General features: G+C 51.2%; 1 protein-coding gene across 6 annotated transcripts in view; it reads left to right on the forward strand.

Moving 5' to 3' along the window:
- Positions 1 to 15,138, forward strand: part of NLRC5 (NLR family CARD domain containing 5) — a 93,517-nt gene extending 78,379 nt beyond the window's left edge. For 2 of the 6 annotated variants that reach the window (XM_061387277.1, XM_061387278.1), the window contains exons 34-50: positions 2,205 to 2,291; positions 3,021 to 3,098; positions 3,901 to 3,984; positions 4,290 to 4,373; positions 5,915 to 5,998; positions 6,649 to 6,732; positions 7,395 to 7,478; positions 8,845 to 8,928; positions 9,314 to 9,397; positions 9,675 to 9,758; positions 9,900 to 9,977; positions 10,693 to 10,776; positions 10,864 to 10,935; positions 11,189 to 11,272; positions 12,670 to 12,753; positions 13,076 to 13,159; positions 14,104 to 15,138. In XM_061387277.1, coding sequence (XP_061243261.1) covers positions 2,205 to 2,291; positions 3,021 to 3,098; positions 3,901 to 3,984; positions 4,290 to 4,373; positions 5,915 to 5,998; positions 6,649 to 6,732; positions 7,395 to 7,478; positions 8,845 to 8,928; positions 9,314 to 9,397; positions 9,675 to 9,758; positions 9,900 to 9,977; positions 10,693 to 10,776; positions 10,864 to 10,935; positions 11,189 to 11,272; positions 12,670 to 12,753; positions 13,076 to 13,159; positions 14,104 to 14,218 — 1,438 coding nt within the window. In that variant the 3' untranslated portion in view covers positions 14,219 to 15,138. The other 4 variants (XM_061387279.1, XM_061387281.1, XM_061387282.1 and 1 more) reach the window with 4 other exon arrangements.
- The last annotated feature ends 6,429 nt before the right edge of the window (positions 15,139 to 21,567 follow it).

Raw genomic sequence — 21,567 nt, forward strand, 5'->3', positions numbered from 1 at the left:
TCCCTGGTTAGGATACTAAGATCCACATGCCCCACCACATGGCCATAAAAATAAAAGACACTCAGCCAAGGTCAGAAATAACATGTAACAAATATGTTCACTCTGATCTTTTGAAAACTTTCAGAAAAACAGAGAAGATTCCAGAAAGTAGAAAAGCAATTTTGAAAACTCCTCATCACCTAGGTTTGACAGTTCATGTTTTTCCGTATTTGCTTTGTATTTTTTAACTAAGATAAATTATTGATCTCATAAACTATCATGCCAAAGAGTTCACCTCAAGTCTTTAAAAAATAAGGACATTATTTACATAACCACAGTTGAATTAGGACCCCTACAAAAATGAGTAACAAGTCCTTAGTGTCAGGTATTAGCCAAGCCAGCCTGAAATTTCCCACTGCCCCCATATGGGACAGCTGGCTCTTTGGATCCAGGATCCCATCAAGGTCCACATTTTTGTGACAAAGAGGTGACAGCTCTTTGGACTTTTTTAATGGGTGATCTGTACTTGGGGACTTCAGGAAAAAAAGGAAACTTCGACACCCAGGCACTTCCCTGGTGGTCTGGTTTTGTTGAGAAAACCGGTCCCCTGGGACACTTTCTGGCTCCGTCTGGTGCTTCCTTGTGAGGTCAGTGAGTTTGTTCCTCTTAACCCCTGACTTTCCTAGAACTGGAAAGGCTCCGTGAGATTCAGTTACATATTTGTGTCCCAAAATACCTACTTGGCGGCCAAGGCTGTGCACTTCCCAACGCCGCCTCTGATGAGACACATGAAGTCTGGTTGTTCCCCAGCATGACATTTTTTAAAATCCTGATAGAATACACATAACAAAGTTTACCATCTTAACCATTTGTAAGTGGACAGTTCAGTAGTGTTAAGTAACATTCACGTTGTACAACCGACACACTTCATGAAAACGGAAACTCACTGCCCGTTAAGGCCCCCACCGTGCCTCCTCCCCCGACCCCTAGCAACCACCTTTCTACTCTCTGTTTCTATGGATCCGACCCCTCTCGGACTTAACCAAGTGGAGTCATACAGTATTTGTCTTTTTGTGATGGGTCTGTTTCATTTAGCACAATATCCTCAGGGTTCATCTTTATTGTACCTTCTTATAGAATCCCCTTTCTATTTAAGGCTGAATAATACTCCACCATGTATATAAGCCACATTCATTTACCCATTCATTCTTCACCCATTCATCCATCCGTGGCCATTTGGGTTGCCTCCACCTTTTGGCTGTTGTGAATAAGCTGCTCTGATGTATCTGTGCACGTATCTCTTTGCATCTCTGCTTTCAGTTCTTTGGGGTATATACCCAGAAGCACTGGATCACCCCAAATAATATTTTTACTTAAAACTTGCCTTACTCTAAAAATAATATGTACTCCTCATAGAAGTTTGTGGAAAATCCCGAAGAACATAAGAAAATAGTACTTTGAAAAAAAAATTCAACATAACTTTAAAAGCAGCAATATTTTAAATAACTCTCTTTTTTCCTTCTTCTAAATTAATCTGTGCACATTGTACGAAGTTCAGAAAATATTGACAACTACAAAAGAAAACCATCCAGGAGAATTCTGCAGTTGATACCATCACCGTTAACATTTAATATATTTTCCTCATAGCTCTATCTCCCTCTTCCTCACCATATGTGTTTCTATATATATTTTCCCTTTTTTGAAATACAAAATTGGGATCATGTCTTATATATAGTCTAATTTCCTTATCTTTGCAACGTGATGTTATATAGACTTTTTCTAAACCTAAAAGTACTATTTAAAAAAAAAAATTTCTCTTTGAATGATTGGAACAAGGATGTTAATTTTCTGTTTTATGCTTATGCCTAATTTTTAAATTTATTTTATTGTTATTCAGCAAAACCCAAAAAGCCTCTAGCCGCAACCCCCCAACCCTCTCCTCCCCTCCCACACTAACCTTGGGGGAACCTTTGCCCCACAAGGGACACCTCTGTGTCCACCTCTATGACTTCCCTGGTAGTTCAGATGGTAAAGAATCTGCCTGCAGTGCAGGAGACCTGGGTTCGATCCCTGTCTCGGGAAGATTTCCTGGAGAAGGGAATGGCAACTCACTCCAGTATTCTTGCCTGGAGAATCCCATGGACAGAGGAGCCTGGCGGGCTACAGTGCATGGGGTTGCAGAGTCAGACAGGACTGAGCAACTGTCACCATCACCTCTCTAACAGGGTGGAAGAGCCATGGGTGGGCAGAGTCGGGGTGCTCACGCTGCTGGAAGTCTGTGCCCAGGCCTCAGGCAACATCACTGGAATAAGGTAAGTTCAGGAAGGAGGCCCCTGAGGTTCTTTCATCTTTTCATGACCACTGGGATCATCCCTTATGTAGCCATTGGTCTCTTGTCCTCTGGTGTCATAGCTGGGTCCCTAGTGGGTTCTCTGGGTCCCCAAGATGGCAGGAGCTCCTGGGACCTATGTGAGGGGCTACACATATTCCCAGATGGCTCAGCAGTAAAGAATCTGCCTGCCAATGCAGGAGACTTGGTTTCAATCCCTGGGTTGAGAAGATTCCCCTGGAGAAGGAGATGGCAACCCACTGGACTATTCTTGCCTGAAGAATCCCATAGACAGAGGAGCGTGATGGGCTACAGTCATGGGATCACAAAAGAGTTGGACACAACTTAGCGACTAAACAACACTGCCACACATACTTGCTGGGACTTGTGCAGTATTTAGGCAGCAGTGCTGGAGAGAGGAAGGTAGCCCTAGATCCAAGACAATGAGCTGTTAGGTCCCAGATGGACACTGCTGGGAGTCCATGCTGGTTGTCTGGAAGTGGCCCCTTGTGACAGCAACGCACACCATGGCTCTATGACCAGAGGCACCAGAATCCCATGGATTAGCCAAGAGCAAAGGCTTTGGTGTCTCGTTGGCCTATGTCTGGATCCCCACTGGGTCTGGGAGCTGTCGGCTGAGTGGCCCGGTCCCAGCACAGCCTACAGGGGAAGCTCCCGTGGACCTCACGCTGACCACCCCTTCCCTCCTCAGCATCTCCGAGACCCAGAAACAGCTCTGTATCCAGCTGGAATTTCCCCATCAGGAGAACCCAGAAGCCGTGGCCCTCAGGTGGGACCCAGTACCTGGGACCCCAAGAAAGAGGTTGAATGGTGATGGGGAGGGAGAGGAGGGACAATGCCGCTTCTTACCAATATTCCTCATACCCCTACTCAGAATTCTTTGATGCCTAAAGTCTCTCCGTGGCCTATGAGACCTAGCCTGACCTGTCTCTCCATGCTGTCCATCCCCACCCCAAACCCTGGTCTTGGCTCCAGCCATCCCCACTAGCTTTCAGTCCTCAAACACCACCTTTCTCCCTTTGATCTCAGGGCCTTTGCACAGGCTGTTCCCCCAACTCAGCATGCTCTCTCCTCTCTTTCCTTCTTCATCCTTCTTCATCTGGCTAACTCAATCCCATCCTTCAGGTTTCAGCTTGAATGCCACCATCTCAGGGAGGTCCCTGCAACCACCCAGACTTAGTCAAGTCCTCCCTTTATCCACTCTCATAGACGCCTGGGCTCACAGCTCCTCTGATCCATATAGCACATTTATGGAAACTAAAAAGTCACCTCTCTGGGGCGAGTGCAGCCCTGCGTGTGTACACTGTGAGGCATAGACCATGCCTGGATCTCAGCCCCGACTCACTTCCTTGGTTGGACCCCCCTTGTGCAGTGAACAACCTGCACAGCCGTGCCAGGCCCCCACATGGACCTCTCCTTCACAGTACTTCCCATGGTCGACCGGCAAATTGTGGGACCTTATTTGATTAGCGTTTATTTACCACCTTCAGACACACTGCTTGTAGGCAGGGACTGAGTCCTCAATACTGACCCAGGTGTTTACAGACAGCTGCTTCCCTCTCCACCTCCAGGCTGGCTCACTGTGACCTGGGAACCCACCAAAACCTCCTCGCCAGGAAGTTGATGGAGACATGTGCCCGGCTGCGGCAGCTCAGGTCAGTACCCTGAAACACTGAGGCCCTGAGTTCTCTGGTCGACCCCAGTGCCTGCTTCAGGCCATAGGTGAGAGGTTGGCCAGGGCAGGATGGGGATGAACAGAGCCTGGGGCCATGCTAACCCCGGCATTCTTGCTTCTCTCGTTGGGCCAGTGGGGGAGAGCCCCAGGGTGGCAGAGGGGAGTCCTGCCCCATAGGGAGCTCCTTGGTGGGGCCTTTCCCCTCTCTTGGCCTCCCCATCCCTATGTTGATCCCTGAAGTGTGTTCAGCCTGAAATCCTCTGGAATATGCTTGGACCTTTTCAGTTTGTCCCAGGTGAACCTCTGCGATGCCAGCTCTCTGCTGCTGCAAAGCCTCCTGCTGTCCCTCTCTGAGCTGAAGAACTTCAGGTATGTGGACAAGACTTTCACTCAGGAACACCTCTTTCATCCCCCACCCCCATACTTCCTGTTCCCTCCAACCCTGGGCTCAAAGGAGCTCCGTGTCCCCCTCCCATGGCCTGGGACTCCACACAGCCCTGGAGATGATGCTCGGGTGCATGGTCATCAACATGGCCACGTGGCGAGGAGCAGTGCCTTGTCTGTGCTCTTTCTTTTTCTTTTATTATTTCAAAGTAATTGCAAACTCATAGAAAATTTGCAAGAAGACTGAGAAGAAGCCCCGGAGGCCCTTTTCCGAACTTCGCCTTCCATCTTTATTTTCTCACATTTGCTCTTTTCTTCCTCCCTCCTCACCCCTCCCCTCTCTCCACCCCGCCCCCACTTTCTTTTTCTGAACCATTTGAAAGTAAGTTGCATAATCATGCCTCTTGACCCCTAATATTTCAGTGTATTTCCTAAGAACAAGGACATTCTCTCCCCTAATCCAGTAAAAGTATGAAATTCAGGCAATTTAACATTGATACCCTACTGTTACCTAAACTGCAGTTCATATTCCAGTTTTGCCAATTTGTCTCAGTCATGTTTATTGCTTTTTTTTTTTTTTCAGTCCCAGATTGCATCCAGGGTCACACACTGTGTCATCTCTCTTTAGTCTCCTCCAATTTGGAATGTGTTCTCAGCCCTTTTTTGTGTTTCATGATACTGTCATGACATTTCTACGCCAGTTATTAATGTTTTGTATCAGAACGCCCTTGTGCTTGGGTTTCTCTGCTGTTTCCTCCTGCTTCGGTTCCCGCCTCCGGGGCAGGAATATCACAGAGATGCTGCTGTGTTCGTCTCAGGAACGTATCACGTGTGCCACATTGGGAAGCACATGATGTCTGCTTGTCTCCTTACCCGTGATGTTAACTGTGATCGCCTGGTTAAGGCGGGGTGTCTGCCAGGTTTCTTCGCTCACAAAGCTACTGTTTCCCCTTTGTAATTAACCAATTATCTGGTAGGAAGACACTTGAAGACAATGTAAATATCCGGTTCTCCCTCAAACTTTCACTCACAAATTTTGGCAAGCATTGATCATTCCTGCCTGAATCAAATATCAGTATAATGGTTGCAAAATGGAGCTTTTCTAACTGTCAGTTCTCTTTTAAACCAACTGCATCAGGGGAAATTCTCCTTTTGGTGCCAGTATACCTTTAAACACCCTCTCCAGTACTTGCTATGCTTTTTTGTTGTTTAAGTAAAGATGCAGGGCTCGTGGGAAGTGAAGGTAACTAGCTAGATTTTACACGCTATGCCTGATTATGGCAGACATTGTGAAGTTGCTACCTGAATGACTGTGGTTTAAAGAACTATTCAACTCATCTATGTTCCTGCCTCCAACCTGTATCTTAATGATTGCCTGATGGGAGAGGTTTATGAAGGGAAGGTGGGTCCCCTCCCACTGCCCCAGGAACCACTCCCCACCCCTACCTCCCTGCCCTCTGCCACTACCATCAGAGCTCCCAGACCCAGAGCTCCTCTCTGACCTGCTGCCTTTTGACCTCCACCAGGCTGACCTCCAGCTGTGTGAGCTCCAAGGGGCTAGCCCTCCTGACATCTGGTCTGAGCCATTGTCACCTTCTGGAGGAGCTAGAGTGAGTCACGGATTGGAAGGGTCTGGGAACCCAGCTGAGGGAAGGGGTGGAGAGGACAGTTGGGCCTTTGCTAAAGTGGGTGGTGGGACTTCAGACTATTACTTTTTTCCCTGATGAAGGCCAGCAACTCTGAGTGTGGTTTAGGGAAGGCTGAGCGCTGCGTTCTTGGTCCCGACTTTATCAGTCACTCAGAGTGACCTTGAACGAGTAACTGTGCCTCTTTAGACTTGGACTAGACTTAGACTAGAGTAGACCTACAGCCTCATCTGTAAACTGGGGCTCATCACCTTTCTCTGCCTAGAGTGGTGTTGGGTACAGAGAGAGCTTAGAGGCAGAAGGTATCATTGAATGTGTGTGTGTACGTGTCCCTCGTCCCTGGCTTCCTCTGGTACAGCCATCATCCAAAGCACCCTTTCTCAGGTGGGTCAGCTATAACTACACTGCGCCCCTCCTTGGGGACCCCTAAGCCTGACCCTTGGGGCCAGGAATACCCCCATGGAGCCTGGATAGGAAGTGTGGTCTGGGACCTGCAGGCCCAGAGCTAGTCTCCTAGGGGTGACTCAGAGGGTGTGGAGGTGCTGATGAGACAACTCAGCTCCAGGGGCTGGGCAGGCTTTTCTAACCCTTATCTCATGCTTGGTCCCCTCCAGCTTGTCTAACAATCAACTTGGAGACGAGGGCACCAAAGTGTTGTTGGGGGCTCTTGAGGGCAAGTGCAGGCTGAAGAGACTTGAGTAAGTGGTGCTGGTTAATGGGGGTGGGGGCGGAGGTGTTGGGAGCATGCCTCAAAACTGTTGTATCTCTTATGAACACGATTGTCACTGTCCTCAATGGACCCAGGTGAGCTGAACACCCTCCCTTTTTACTTCCTTACCTGGCTCTTGAGTGTTAACTAAAATACTTGCTCATAAGAAACAGAACACTCACTCAAAGCAACCCAACCCAGAACTATATTAACTCATATGGAAAATGACAAGGCAACTGACTTCAGGCTTGGCTGGATCCAGATTCTGTATTTGTTCCTCTTTTTCTTTCTTTGTCTCCCCAACTTGACTTCATCCTCAGGCAGTGTTCCTCATCTGTAAAACTGAGATGAATGTATATCACATCATCTCTACATGGCCCTTAGTATGTGCTCGATATGTGGTTGCTCTGTTTACCAATCAGTAGTCTGGGTCCAGTGTGATTCAGAGCATAGAACTGCTGCCTGGATGACCTTAATTATTTGTACAGAGAAACAGCATTTGAATTTCCCAGTGCAGTTTTGTTTGTACAGTTATTTTTTAAATACTGCGTGGCTGTCTTGGAGATCACTGGTCATTGCCGAGCACTCGGGGTCCATGTTGGGGACCCAAGCCCACTATGCTAAGTCCTCCTGTGGCCTCCTCTCCTCCAGCCTCAGCCACCTGCCACTGGGCGGCTCCACCCTGGCTGTGCTCACTCAAGGACTAGGCCACATGACACTCCTGCAGAGCCTCCGGTGAGTGACCCCACGGGAGTGAGTGGGGGGCGTGCTGCCCAGCTTTGCTGGGACCACCCGTCCAGGGAAGCCCTGGGGCACCTTCCTGAGAAACTCCATGGCTCCCGTCCTTGGGACATTCCTGTACCCCCCAGGTCAGTGTCACAGCCTTTCACTACCCAGGTGGCTCAATGAGTAAAGAACCCGCCTGCAATGCAGGAGATGTGGGTTTGGTCCCTGGGTTGGGAAGTTCCCCTGGAGGAGGAAATGACAACCCACTCCAGTACTCTCACTTGGAGAATCCCATGGACAGAGGAGCCTGGCGGGTAACAGTCCATGGGGTTTCGAAGAGTTGGACATGACTGAGCGGCTGAGCACACACACATGCAGCCTCCTCCTAAAGAATGGCCAGAAGGGGCTGGGCCCAAGTCCTAGGACAGCCCTCCATGTGCACAAATTCATCCTGTGTTCTTGTTCTTGTTTCTGATTCATGATGTGGGTGGCCTAGATTCTGCATTTTAAGCTCCCAGGGGATGCCCATTCTGGGGGCCACTGACCCCACTTTGAGCAGTGACAGTCTAGTCTCAGAGCTGATGACCTTGATATTCTACCCTGTGCCCCTGGCCACTTTGATAAACAAATAGCCCATGTTCTTTTTGTGTAGTCTTTCAAAACAGGAAATATTGTAACTCTAAACAAACCCAAGACAGGGTGGAGCATGTAGGATATGAGCTCAGAGAGTTTGGGGGACCAGGTCATTTCACCCTAAATTAATTCACCTAAAGGAGGCTCCCTAAAAATTTGCAAAACAAAAGACAGCAAAACAACCCTCAGACTAATACTTTGAGTCAGCTGTTTCGTTTGGTTCCCCACTGTCCCTCCCACCCCCATCTACCCTCCCCCACCCCCAACCCCCATCCCCTGCTACTCAACAGAGGCAGGGTGTGGTCAAGTGCAGAAAAGACCATAAATTGAGTGGGTTAAAGGAAAAGCCCACTATTTGTGTAGATTAGAGTAGGGTGAGTTGTGAGAGACACGTGATATTGACATTCAGGCCAAGATCCCCAACTTGAGTGCTGAGGCGAAGCCTGGCCAAACCAAAAAATGAGGCTACTGTTCCAGGCCAACGGCTCTGGGCTTCCATTTCCACCTTGCCTGTGAGTCCCTGGGAGTCTTTGGCCCATCACAGCTCGTCCCCGGGCCTCTGATTTCTCATCTGGATATTGGGTACAGTCTGCCCACCTTGCCCATTCCCATCCCCTGAAAGTTTTATGACTGGTGTATGAGTTCTTGGATGTGTAAAGGCTTTGCAGACTGTAGAGTGCTTAGCACAGCACTTGCAAGTGCCTTTACTCCTGACTGAGGCCTCTTGGCCCTGCTTCTCCAGTCTGAGCAAGAGCAACATCGATGACGTCAGCTGCTGCCACCTTTCGAAGGCTCTCAGAGCTGCCACCAGCTTGGAGGAGCTGAGGTGAGTTGCCTGTCCCTCCCCCAGACCGAAGACAACTTTGGCAGAGGGAGGTGACAAAAGTAAGGGGCTCCTTGAGGACACTCTCCACTTCTTAGTCTTGTCCCCTTCACCCACTTCTATACTGCATAACCCCAGACCCAGGATCTTGGGAGACCCAAAGATAGGATATAGGATATTGATTGCAGCGAGAAGGATTTAGGTCAGACACCAGGGGGATCATCCTAAACAGAAGACAAGAGTTTGGAATCCTCATCCAACATAGGGTGAGGGGACTTACCAGTGTGGCTTGAGGCCCTTTCTCTAGACTCCAGCCTCCTCTTCTGGGATGGAGATGAGATGGGTGGTGAGCTAACACTTCCGGTTCTCCTGCTGTTCTCTCCCCAAGCTTGAGCCACAACCAGATCGGAAACACCGGTGCCCAGGACTTAGCTGCTGTCCTGCCGGGGCTCCCTGAGCTCAGGAAGATAGAGTGAGTGGCCAGCCCTCCAGACAGGGGCCCTTGGCAACCATGCTATGGTCTGGGGAGACTGTGGCTTCCTCCCCTAACCCTAGTGTTCAGGCAGTGGGGCTGGTTACCTCCTGGCACTACTGATTCAGGGACCTTGAGCCAGCCCAGCCCCTGCTCCTCTCTGGGTCTCTCTGCCACATCAGTGGGTGGTGGGGGTGCTGTGGGTGGTGGGGGGCCCAGCGGATGTGGTGGGGTGAGGGATAAGGGAGTCGAGAGTCTGACATCTGCCCCTGTTCAGCCTCTCAGCAAATGGCATCGGCCCAGCAGGCGGAGCGCGGTTGGCAGAATCTCTCACCCTTTGCAGGCACCTCGAGGAGCTGATGTGAGTGTCTGCCCGAGTGGGCTGCCCTCTGCCCTCTGTGTCCTTGTGGCCCACCTGGCGCTCGGGTCCCCCACTAGGCACAGGGCAGGGGTCTGGAGCGGGCCAGCCTGGTGCTCAATTTCCTCCCCTCTCTTTTTCCAGGCTTGGCTGCAATGCCCTGGGAGACTGCACAGCCCTGGGTCTGGCCAAGGGGCTGCCCCAGCACCTGAGGGTCCTGCAGTGAGTGGCCCCTGTCTGTGGTGTGTGCAGGGTTAGCGGGAAGCTCTCCCCACCCCCGCCAGGAGCACTAGGGGATCAAGGCCCCATCGCTGAACGGCCCTGCCGTAGGAGAAACTGGGATGTGTCCTGGGGCTAGCTGCCCTACCTCTGAGGCCGGGAAATCAGGGGACCCAGCCTAATCCAGACTCAGCCACCAGCCTTTGGCCAAGCCCCTGCCCTTTCTGCGTCTCGGTTTCCTCGTCTGTAAAAGAACAAGGATCCCAGCTTGGTGTACCCTGAGAGCCAATCTCTGAGGGTAAAGGAGGAAGTGCCAGCAAAGGGCTATGCAGGAGCAAAGCACCCCATAGCATGGCCTCGGCACTTTACAGTGTATGTCCAGGGTCTCATCTGAGCCCTGTGAGACCACGATTTCTACCGGCTCCATTTTCCAGGCAAGGGAACTAAAGCCAGGAGAAGTATGGAAAGCTTACCCTATTACCCTATTCATACATGGAGGAGCCAGGCCTTGAACTTGGGATCTCAGATCCCAAAGCCAGGGCCCCTTGATACCCACCCATGTCCTGTGTTGGGGGAGGGGGGTTGGGGTGGCAGTTACCCAGAGAGGGTCTAAGGTCTGGCAGTGCAGCCTGAGACAGGCTGAGGCTGGGGGGATCCAGCTCCTCCCAATCCCCATACCTGCCCCTCCAGGCTGCCCTCACCCCTTCCCTTTCCCCAGCCTGCCATCCAGCCATCTGAGCCCAGAGGGGGTGCTGAGTCTGGGCCAGGCCCTGGATGGATGCCCACACGTGGAAGAGATCAGGTGAGTAGGTGCCCTGGAACCTGGGCAGAGGGACAGGCCGGGGAGGGTCTGGGGCTTCTTCTCAAGGCTATCTCCCCTGCCCTGCAGCTTGGCAGAGAACCGCCTGGCCGGAGGGGTCCCGCGTTTCCATCAGGGGTTCCCAGTGCTCCGGAAGCTTGAGTAAGTAGCCTGCTCTGACCAGCTGGGGTGCTGTGGCAGACAGCCCTTCTTTGGCTGAGCTTGACATCTGGGAAGGCTTTCGAAGTGACAGAGACCTCAGGTATAGGGGGAGCCTGGGACAAAAAAGGGGGAGCACTTTCTCAACACTCCCAGCATGTTCCAGCCCCTAGCCACTCTGCTCCCTCCTGCTCCGATTGCAGGCTGGGGCACCCCTGACTCAAACACCTCCATCCCATCCCCTTCTTCTCTCTAGCCTGGTGTCGTGTGAGATTGACAACCAGACCGCCAAGCCCCTTGCCGCCAGCTTCGTGCTCTGTCTGGCCCTGGAAGAAATCACGTGAGTGTTTGGGGGACTAGCCCAGAGCTGGGAAGAGCAGCCACCTGGGGGCCTGGTTCCTTCCTCCCTGGAGACCTTCCCGTCTTGCATGGGGAAGGTCATTCGTGCTCAAACATCCTCTCAAAGAAGCTTTAACACTTGAGCTGCAAGTGTTGTTGGGGACAAGTGTCCCCAACCTTTTTGGCTCCAGGGACCGATTTTCTGGAAGACAAGTTTTCCACGACTGTGGGGGTTGGCGGGGGATGGTTTCAGGATGATTCAAGCACATTACATGTATTGTACACTTTATTTGTATTATGATATCAGCTCCACCTCATATCATCAGGCATTAGATCCCAGAGGCTGGGGACCCCTGCTCTAAGCCATTCAGCCTCTTCCCCTGTTTCCCCAGCTAAGGAGGGTGGAAGGGAAGGTGGACCAGATGGAGATGAGCTAGATGGTCAGGACCATTCCCCCTGACTCTCCCTTTGGGAGGCATCTGGATGGACCACCCCACGTGGTTGATGGAGTCTTGATTTTCAAACCACCTGTTGGTAGTGAAGAGTGACTGAAACCAGCAGGCCCCCTGACCTTCCCCCTGACTGTGTCCACCTCTCCCTTGGCAATCAGAGGTGCTTGGAAACTTGGGGCCTGACAGTATTGCCTCAGAGATAAACTAGACTGCCAGGGCCAACCTGGACCCCTGAGCATGGCAGAAGAAAATGCGATTTCCTTAAATAAGATTTTAGGCTTGCATCCTGAAGATTTTAATTCTTCTCATTTCTTTATACAACAAAAAGAAAGTCTCAGATCAGTGCTAACTCACCCAACACGGGTGATTGCCCCTTTTAGCCAGCAGGGGGCAGACCACAGGGTCAGCACTTCCGGAAGGACCCAGGTTCCAGTTAGGAGTGAATGCCATTGTTTGCCCTGTTGCTATCCTTGTAACTACTTTCTGTTTAGGGTCCCCAACACAGGCTTCTCATTCATAGTAGTGATAGATGTTTCTGAAGATGAATTTCTTAAAGTGAATAAAAGAGGGGATAGAGGTCTGATTTAAAGAAAAATGTGAAACAAATAATAATACAGGTGGTGCATGGATGTGGCAAAGTCAGGAGGGAGGCAGGTGCATGGTGGAAGCTTAGATCCTGATGTTTCCACAGTCACGTGTCCTGAACTCTCAGGACAGCCAGCTCCTAAGCTGTCTGGGTTCCTGTGGGATAACCAGCTTGGGAATGGGGTTGGGAGAGTAGGGAGGAGCCCTCTGTGCCTGGTACAGTCTTCAGGGAGGGCACACAGGTCCCCATCAGGCACCTCTCTGGTGCCTGCACAGCAACCCCTCGCCCTCCCCATTGCCACCTTGTCTCCCCCTCACAGCTCTTCTTCTGCTGACTTTTGGACCCCTCCCTACCCTGCAGGCTGTCCTGGAATCTGCTCGGGGATGAGGCAGCTGCTGAGCTGGCCCGGGTCCTGCCGCAGATGGGCCGGCTGAAGAGAATGGAGTATGATGGGCACATATGGGGAAGCCAGAAAGGAGTGAGAGGACCAAAGGGGGCCCTGTGTCCTGGGGAAAGCCAGGAGGCCACTGGGTCAGGCCCCTGCCTCCAGGAAGCCCTCCTGGACTTCCCCACTTTGTCCATTAGCTCTCCTGTGTCCCAGTCTTCAGCCTTCTCACTGGACTGCTGAATGTTGAGTTCTCTAAGCAGATGTGTGGGGAGCCTGTGTCCCCCAGCCTTGCCCTGGGGAAGAGACATAGAGAAGGCCCCTAGGCCATCCCCTCCCCATCTCATGTCAATCTCTTTCCCTTTGTTGTCCATCCGGAAGCCTGGAGAAAAATCAGATCACAGCTTATGGAGCCTGGCTCCTGGCTGAAGGGCTGGCACAGGGATCTGGCATCCAAGTCATTCGGTAACAGGGCTTGTGGGGGCAGGGCTGGTGGGGGTGGGGTAAGCACACCAGCCCTTCAGTGTAAGAGGACTTCCTGTAGGAGGAGGCAGGACCTGGATTGGGGGTTATCAAAGGAGACTTGGACCCACTCATCAGGGATTTGGCAGCAAGCAGACCTGGATCAAACCCCAGCTCTGTCAGTTACCAACTGTGTAATTTCACATTAATAACTCAACCTCTTTGAGTTTCAGTTTCCTCATTTGTAAAATGGCAGTAGTGATAGTATCTACTCCGAGAGCTGCTCTGCAGACTAAATGATCAGATTAAGCCCCGAGCACAATGCCAGGCACATAGTAAGCACATAACATGGTAGCTGTAATCAGGGCCAGTTGTACAGGTTGTGTACTGCACCAGGGCACAGCATCTAAGGGACACCACTCACGTAGTAGAAGTATTACATTCCTAGTGGTAGTGAAGTGTCTCTCTCTATAAAATTCAATATATTACGACAGTTTCAGACAATGGAAGTGGTGTCATAAAGAAGGGGAGCTTTTTTCTCATTTATACAATGTGTCATATGAGCATGGCTCTGGGGAAGAGGCTAGCTTCTGGGGAAGAAAGTGGAGGGGGACTTCTCTGGTAATCCAGTAGTTACAGCTCCATGCTTCCACTTCAGGGGGCACAGGTTCAATCCCTGGTCCAGGAACTAAGATCCTGCATGCTGCAAAGTGCAGCAAAAAAAAAAAAAAAGATGGAGTGGAAGAAGTTAGGGTGAGCTTGGGGGATACCGTCTCCCGAAGGCAGCCATGCTGGCCTTCCACCTGCTCTTGCCTGCCACCTAACTCTGACAGCAGCTCTTCCCCTTTGGAGCCTCGGTTTCCCCATCTGTAGGTAGGACAGAGGGCAGAGAGAAGAGGGTAAGTGAGCAGCGCCCAGTGCTAAGTGTCTGTCTCTGTGTCCGGCAGCCTCTGGAATAACTGCATTCCCCCGGACATGGCCCAGCATCTGCAGAACCAGGAGCCCAGGCTGGACTTTGCTTTCTTTGACAACCAGCCACAGGTCATCCCTCGGGGTACCTGATGGTGCCCTCAAGTCCCTTTGAATCCAGCTGAGTGATGCCAGTTTTCATCCACGAGGATAGAGGGCTCATGAAAAAAGCTGGCTGTCCCTGGATCAAGAGGGAGAAACACACTTTTCCTGCAACAGTCTTCAGGGAGGACATTTTTGTTGACAAAGAGCGGAGTATGACTACCCTACATCCCTTGGGACACGCATGACCAGTCAGGAACATGAAGCAAAATGAGCGTGTCATGGTGTGGTGTGTGATGTGGAAGGTCACACATGGCGACATTCCGTGTGACCTTGCACGATACCTGAAACGTGGCCTGTGGGTCGATGGCATGCGTCCCGGCACTGCATGTGATGGGTGGTGCATATATGAGACGTGACAAATGTCCAGGTCTTGTGCCATGTGACTGGCCATATTCCCTCAGGCTGGTCCAAGATCTAATTTATTACTTTTTAAGACCAAATCTGTATTTATAAATTGCATTTCCAGAGCAGCTAAACCAGGGACCATCTTCTGCCCAGAATGGGCTGGGGAGACTGTCCAAGCACTGACAAGCCAGGGATTTAGCCATGAGGCTTCTGAATGAGTGTCTTCCTGCCTCAAGTCTCAGTTTTCCCATCTGTAAACTGGATCACCCCCTCTCCCTTAATTTCCAAGGACTTTGGGCCCAGCTCCAGGTCGTGCCAGCATGACCTTGGACAGGCGCAGTCTATGTGGTGTAAGGGACGAAGCTAGGCCTAAGGGTGCAGGGGGCAGGGACTGTCAAAACCGTCAGGAAAGACCGCTGGATCCAGCCACTACCTCAGCGCAATCTGCACAAGCGCCCAGGGGCTGCCGGCTACACTGCGTCCGCATTACTTCCAAGAGCGGCCAAGGGTGGTCCTGCTGCACTGTAAGCCTAGTTCGACCAATAAATGTGGGTGATCTTCCAGCCTCTAGTCTCTAGTCTGATGTGTTCTACCACCTAGCCAAAGTCAGAAATGGTTCACACCCCACCCTGGGGCCTGGAGAGCAGCCAGAACACAGAGAAACACGCTGAGATGAGCCCAGGAGTCAGGAGACACGGGGTCAGGTCCAGACCCTGTCATGGTCATGTGATCACAGGTAAGTCACCTCCTCTCTCCAGAGCTTACCTGTCGTGTCTGACTCTTTGCGACCCCATGGACTGTAGCCTGCCAGGTTCCTCTGCCCATGGAATTCTCCAGGCAAGAACCCTGGAGTGGGTTGCCATTTCCTCTCCAGCGGATCTTCCCAACCCAGAGATCGAACCCCGGTTTCCTACATTGCAGGCCGATTCTTTACCATCTGAGCTACCAGGGAAGCCCAAGCTTACCTGTACCATAAGGCTATTGTAAAAGCTCCTAGTGTTAAAAACAGTCTTTGTTTGGCTTGCGATATATCTACACTCTTCTCTGATTTGTGGATATTTTAAATTGGGAACTTATACCCCCGATTTACCTTTCAGTTTCTCTTAGGTGCTAGTCCAGCATTCCTACTCAAGAGTAATCTGCTGGGGACATCTGAGTGTGTCCTTTAGATGTGGTGCATGTCCCTTAGTTTGTCACCATGCCCAGCACTCCCCTCCCTCTTGCTACTTGCCTGGACCTGGTAAGAGCCTAGGAACTCCTGGCTAAAAGGTTTCCACAGGCAGGTGGTACATTAAGAATATGGCGTTGGAAGTCAGATGGGCATGGAAAGGAATGTGACTTGACCCCTTGCCACCAGCCCTCAAGGCCAGGAACTGATCCTTTACGTGTGAGTAACACCCCTGGCCTCCCAGGACTTTTGGAGGGATCAGGGAGCAAGAACACAGAGTCCCTAGAATGAAGAAAGTATCTGTTACATGCTCATTCATTACATACCCCCTTTAGGGCTGAATGTCATATGAAGTGGAGAGGTGTCTGAAGTGGCAGGTGGAGAGCACCCCCTGTCCATCACCCACCTGTAGGTTGAACAAGTTGATATCTGGGGAGCCTTCATCCAGAGCTGCAGTCCCTTGTCAAAAGTGGAGCAGGGAGGGTGCAGTTACTGATGAGCCCCACTGGAGGGCAGGCTGGCCCACTGGCAAGTCCTGAGAGTGCTTCACCGCCTGGCTTGGGAACCTGAGATGTCCCAGCCGCTTGTGATTCACCTGGATGATCCGTCCTGGACCTTTGCCATCCGTCATGTTGTCCTTGGTCCCCCACCAAGTGGGAGGAGAAAGTCCTCTGGCCAAAGTGCCAAGCACCCAGACCTTACACTGGGACTCCAGGCAAGAATACTTGCCTGGAGTCAGCATTAGTCAGTCAATACAAGAAGTCTGGGCAGGGCCAGGATCAGGGCACCCTGGCATGGAGTGGGGCCAGCAGCCTGCTTATGGGGGAAAGGGTGGGCAGGTAGAAGATTCAAGAAGCTTACCTGGAAACCTTGAGCCCCAATTAGTCTTTCCCTTCTGGGAAATGACCCCAAGGCCATCATGGTGCACCTTCACACTGAGGGGGTTTGTACTGCCTTCTCCTTTTGTCTAAGACTGGAGGATAAATTCCTCAAAGCCTGAGGAGCCCTTGACCATGGAGGTCACAGCTGAGGAAGGAACAGCCTGGATCGAAAGCTCCAGGCCAAGTGGGTTGCACACCAAGCAGAACCCAGGGCTCAGAGCCACTCTTCATTTGCTGCTCGTTTTCCCTTCTTCTTTCCCCTTTGCTGCTGCTGCTAAGTCGCTTCAGTCGTGTCTGACTCTGTGCCACCCCATAGACAGCAGCCCACCAGGCTCCTCCATCCCCAGGAGTCTCCAGGCAAGAACACTGGAGTGGGTTGCCATTTCCTTCTCCGATGCATGAAAGTGAAAAGTGAAAGTGAAGTCACTCAGTCGTGTCCCTGTCCAAGTTCTAAACTCCAAGAAACTTGCAGCAAATGCCCTGAAATAAACCTCAGCACTGTCAGCCCTGAAGAGCTGCCCAGGCTGACGTCAGGGACAGTCACCATGCTCATTTTACTAAAAAACTTACTCTCCGGGGGTTTCCCTGGTGGTCCAGTGGTTAAGAATCTTCCTTCCAATGCAGGGGGCCCAGGTGCCATCCCTGGTTGGGGAACTAGGATCCCATATGCCATGGGGCAACTTAGCCCATGCACCACAATTACTGAGCCCGCGTGCCACAACCTAAGACCCAAAGCAGCCAAATAAATAAATATTTTTTAAATGGCCACACTTGGTTTCCTGGAGCATAGCAACTTCAGTGTTCTTGCCTAGAGAATCCCCATGGATGGAGGAGCCTGGTGGGCTGCAGTCCATGGGGTCGCAAAGAATCAGACATGACTGAGCGATGAAGCACACTCACTTGGTTTAAAAAAAAGAAACTACCTTTCCCGCAACCAACTTGTTTCCCGGCTGGGACTATTTTTCTACCCCACACTGATGAGATCCAGTCTCCCTGTCTCTTTCCTTCCCAAAGTAAGCCTCAGTTTAAACAGATAAATGAAAGCAGATAAAACTCAAAGAAACTTAAGGCTCTGGGCCAGTAATCACTCACTCCAGAGCACATGTACTAAAAAGGTGCTCCGCGTTTCTGTGCCTGAGTCTTCTCATGAAGAATGGACCAGGCTGGTGAGTTCCCAGGTCTAACTGCAAGGCTAGGATCAGCTCATTTTGCTACTTTGTCTCTTGGCCTCCATCCTATGGTTTTACAGACTGCCTTTCTGAAGGGAGTCACAGAATCGCCCTTTCCCACTCCCTTAGGTCTCAAATCCTCCCAAATTGCCTCCTCCATCCTTCTGCTAAACACGTGTCTGAAGTTCACGCTCCCAAGCCAGTACCTCTCGAGCTAAAAACAAAATCACTGTTACAGACACCGTCGTGTGCACTGAACCGTCTGAGGAGTTCAGTAACTTGCAAATTCTGATTCAGCAGGTCTGGGGCGGGGCCTGGGATTCTGCATTTCTAAGAAGCGCCTGAGTGATGTCAGTGCTGCTGGCTGCACTGAGTAAAACCACAGACCGGTGAGTGGATCTCGAGCCAGACTGCATGTTAGAATCACCTGAGGAGCTTGTTAGCCTCCCCTCCTAAGAATGGAGCCGTACTTCGAAAGCTCCACAGGTGACTCTGATGTGCAGCCACGTTGGCGACCCACTAGAGTATGCTGCCCCTCAGGCGAGGTAAACCTTTGCATGTATGCTCCTTGTCTTGTCCTGTTAGATCCTGGTGACCCTCCTTCCCCAGAAGAGGACACTGAGACCCAGAGATTCTTCCTAGTTTGCCCAAAGGCAGCCTAGTAAGCATTGTGTGTGAAAGCTAGTAAATGGTAGCGCCAGGAGTTGAACCTGGGTCTTTACAACTTTTTTGTTTGTTTTCTTTACAGTTTATTGAGATATAATTGACACATAGCACTGTATAAGTTTAGGGCTTCCCAGGTGGCTCAGGGGTAAAGAATCTGCCTGCTAATGCAGGAGATGCAGGTTCGATCCCTGGGTCTGGAAGATCCCCTGGAGGAGGAAATGGCAACCCACTCCAGGCAACCCAATCTCTGTCCATGGGATTTCTCCAACCTGGGAAATCCCATGGACACAGGAACCTGGTGGGCTACGGTCCACGGGGTTGCAAAGAGTCGGACACGACTGAGCACGCATGCCCTGTATAAATTTAAAATATATGATAAAATTACTTATGAACACCTACATTGTGAGATGATTACCATGCTAAGTTTATTAACATCATCATTTCCTATAGATACAAATAAAAGAAAAAAATGTTTTTTCCTTGAGAGAACTCTTAGGATCTACTCTCTTCACAACTTTCAAATTTGGCGACTCTGAATCCCACAGGCGCTGCCCCAGTTTCTGCATCTGTTTAGTGAGGGCATGAGCAAAATGAGGCAAAGCACAAGGGCCTACTTTCTCCAGGTGCCAAGATGACCTGATGCCTCCTCGCTGCACTCCCTCAGGTGGGGTCTGAATCCTTGGCTGGCTGCCCCTCCTGGTGAGAGTTCTGTAGGACTTCACCCTCTGGAAACTCCTCTAGACCCTTAGCCACAGTCTCCGTGACGATGTCCTCCATTTTACACATGAGGCCCAGAGCGCACAAGAGGTGCCCAAAGTCACACAGCAAGTATTTAGGGGAGCTCCAATTCCAAATTTGGAGCATTTAAGGAGGGGGGACTTTGGGGCGGCCCTGGCTGGGGTCTGTGTGTGCTCCTCAAAGAGAAGGGCCCTAGGAAGGCACGGGGGCTCTATGACCTGCCAGCCTTGCCTCTGGCCTCAGCCGCACCCTTATGTGGCCACGGCCAGGCCTGAGGGCCGTGGCCCCAGACAGAACTGTGTGTGCCATCTGGACACATCCGGAGCTTCCTGGATGAGACCTTGCAGTGGCTGGTTTGGCAAAGATCCTCCCAGGACTGGGCCCGGGGCAGCTGGTCTTCCTTCCCTCAGCCACCCCAGCGCAGCAGCCCACCCCCACCCAGTGTGCTCCAGAGCTGGGGCCCTTGCCCCCCCCCCACCCCTCCCTTCGGCCTTTGGAAGCCACACCTTGTTGCTCATCCCACACCAGCCCCAGCCCTGCCCTGGCTGCCCAGAAATTGACCTTTGCCCTGAGGAGGAGGTGACAGAAGAGGAACTTTCACTAGAGAAGGAAGGCCAGATGGGGTCCTCAGGTTGAGTCTTGGAGGCCAGAATCCTCAGTCTTTGGTGCCCGTAGTCCCCACCCCTGCACACACTTGCACACTGCAGGACAAGACCTGGGCTGATGGGCATGTCTGGGACCGAATAAAGGGCGAGCCCGAGGAAGTGGGGGCAGTCCTGGGCATCCTGACCCTAGAAGGAGATATCTCTGTATTAGAGTGACTACAACCTTGGATCTTAAAAGTAGTAATAACAACAGGCTAGCCCTGTTGTCCAGGCATGCCTGGTACCAGGCTAGACACCAGATACTAACTCTGTCCTTCCATTTTACAGAGGAGGAAACTGAGGCCCAGAGGATTGAGTGATCTCACCTAGGCGGTCACTGGACAGGCTGGAATTCAAACCAGGGGCCACAACTCCGTGCCTGAGATGTAGGAGTGGGGTGAGCCACACCCATCTCTCAATGAGATCCTGGAGTGGGATGTCTCTATAACTAATGTGTCTCTACATCAACCCCCTTTGTGGGCTGATGGTATTTTCCAAAGATGGTCACCATAATATCTCCCCTCCCACATACTCTTCCTAAAGATAAAGATGATTCCTAAAAACTCCTCTCACCTCAAGGCGGGGCCTATGGAACGAGCCAGTGACTATAGTTGAAGTGACGTTATACGAATTCCAAAGCTGAATTCTAGAAAAGATAATAAGGCTTCCACCTGGTTCCCTTGGATACTCACACTTGGAACCCAGCTGCCATGCTACGAGGAAGCCCAGGCCACGTGGAAGGGTCACAGGCAGGTGTTTCAGCTGCAGTCCCAGCTGGCAGCCAGCATCGATTGCCAGATAAATGTGTAAGAAAACTTCTAGGTAACTCCAGGCCTGGCCATGGCCTGACTGCAAATCTGTGAGAAATCCTGAGCAAGAACTGCCCTAGTTGAGCCAGCAGGCCTCCAGAGCCATGAGAGATGACGATGCCTGGGGTGATTTAAGAGGTAGTGTAGATTACTGGACACGCTCTCACCCTGCTTACACACACCTGAGGCCAGCCAGGGCCTCCGACACAGGTGGTGCTGCTTCAGGTCAGTCTAATCCACGAGCCATAGGTGCACGTGGACACCCCCCCCCCCCCGGTTCTATCAGCCCTTTTTAGGGAAATAGAGGCTTCCCAACTATGCACAGAGAAGTCTCTATCAGGGCAAGAAAAGACTTCAACATTTTGTAGTAACAGCCCTGCATTGTGTGTGGATCAAAGACAGACTGTAGAATCCACCATGATGGACAGTTGGCCTTAAACAACTGACCTCTATGCTCTCCTAATTCCTGACATTTTTTTAAAAAAGTGAGATATAATGTTATAACATTCACCTCTTTAAAGTATACAAGTCAGTGGTTTTGAATATATCTACAGATGTGTAACCATCACTATAATTTTATACTTTTTAACTAATTAGCCTAAGCCAGGTCTTAGTTGCAGCACTCAGGATCTTTGATTTTCTTTGTGGCATGTGGGATCCTTAGCTGAGGCACAGGAATTCTTATTTGTGGGATCTAGTTCCCTGACCGAGGATCGAACCTGGGGCCCCCTGCACTCGAGTGCAGAGGCTTAGCCACTGGACCACCAGGGAAGTTCCCTTTGTACTTTTCATACAGTAGTATGATTGCCTGGGCCATGGTCTTGCCTCTGAGAGGTGAGCACCTTGAGGGAAGGGACTCTCAGCTTGGAATCACCACCATCCATCCCAGAGCCTGACTCTTCTGCTCTGGAGCAAGG

This window comes from Bos javanicus, chromosome 18, assembly GCF_032452875.1.
Source record: "Bos javanicus breed banteng chromosome 18, ARS-OSU_banteng_1.0, whole genome shotgun sequence".
Lineage (NCBI taxonomy): Eukaryota > Metazoa > Chordata > Mammalia > Artiodactyla > Bovidae > Bos > Bos javanicus.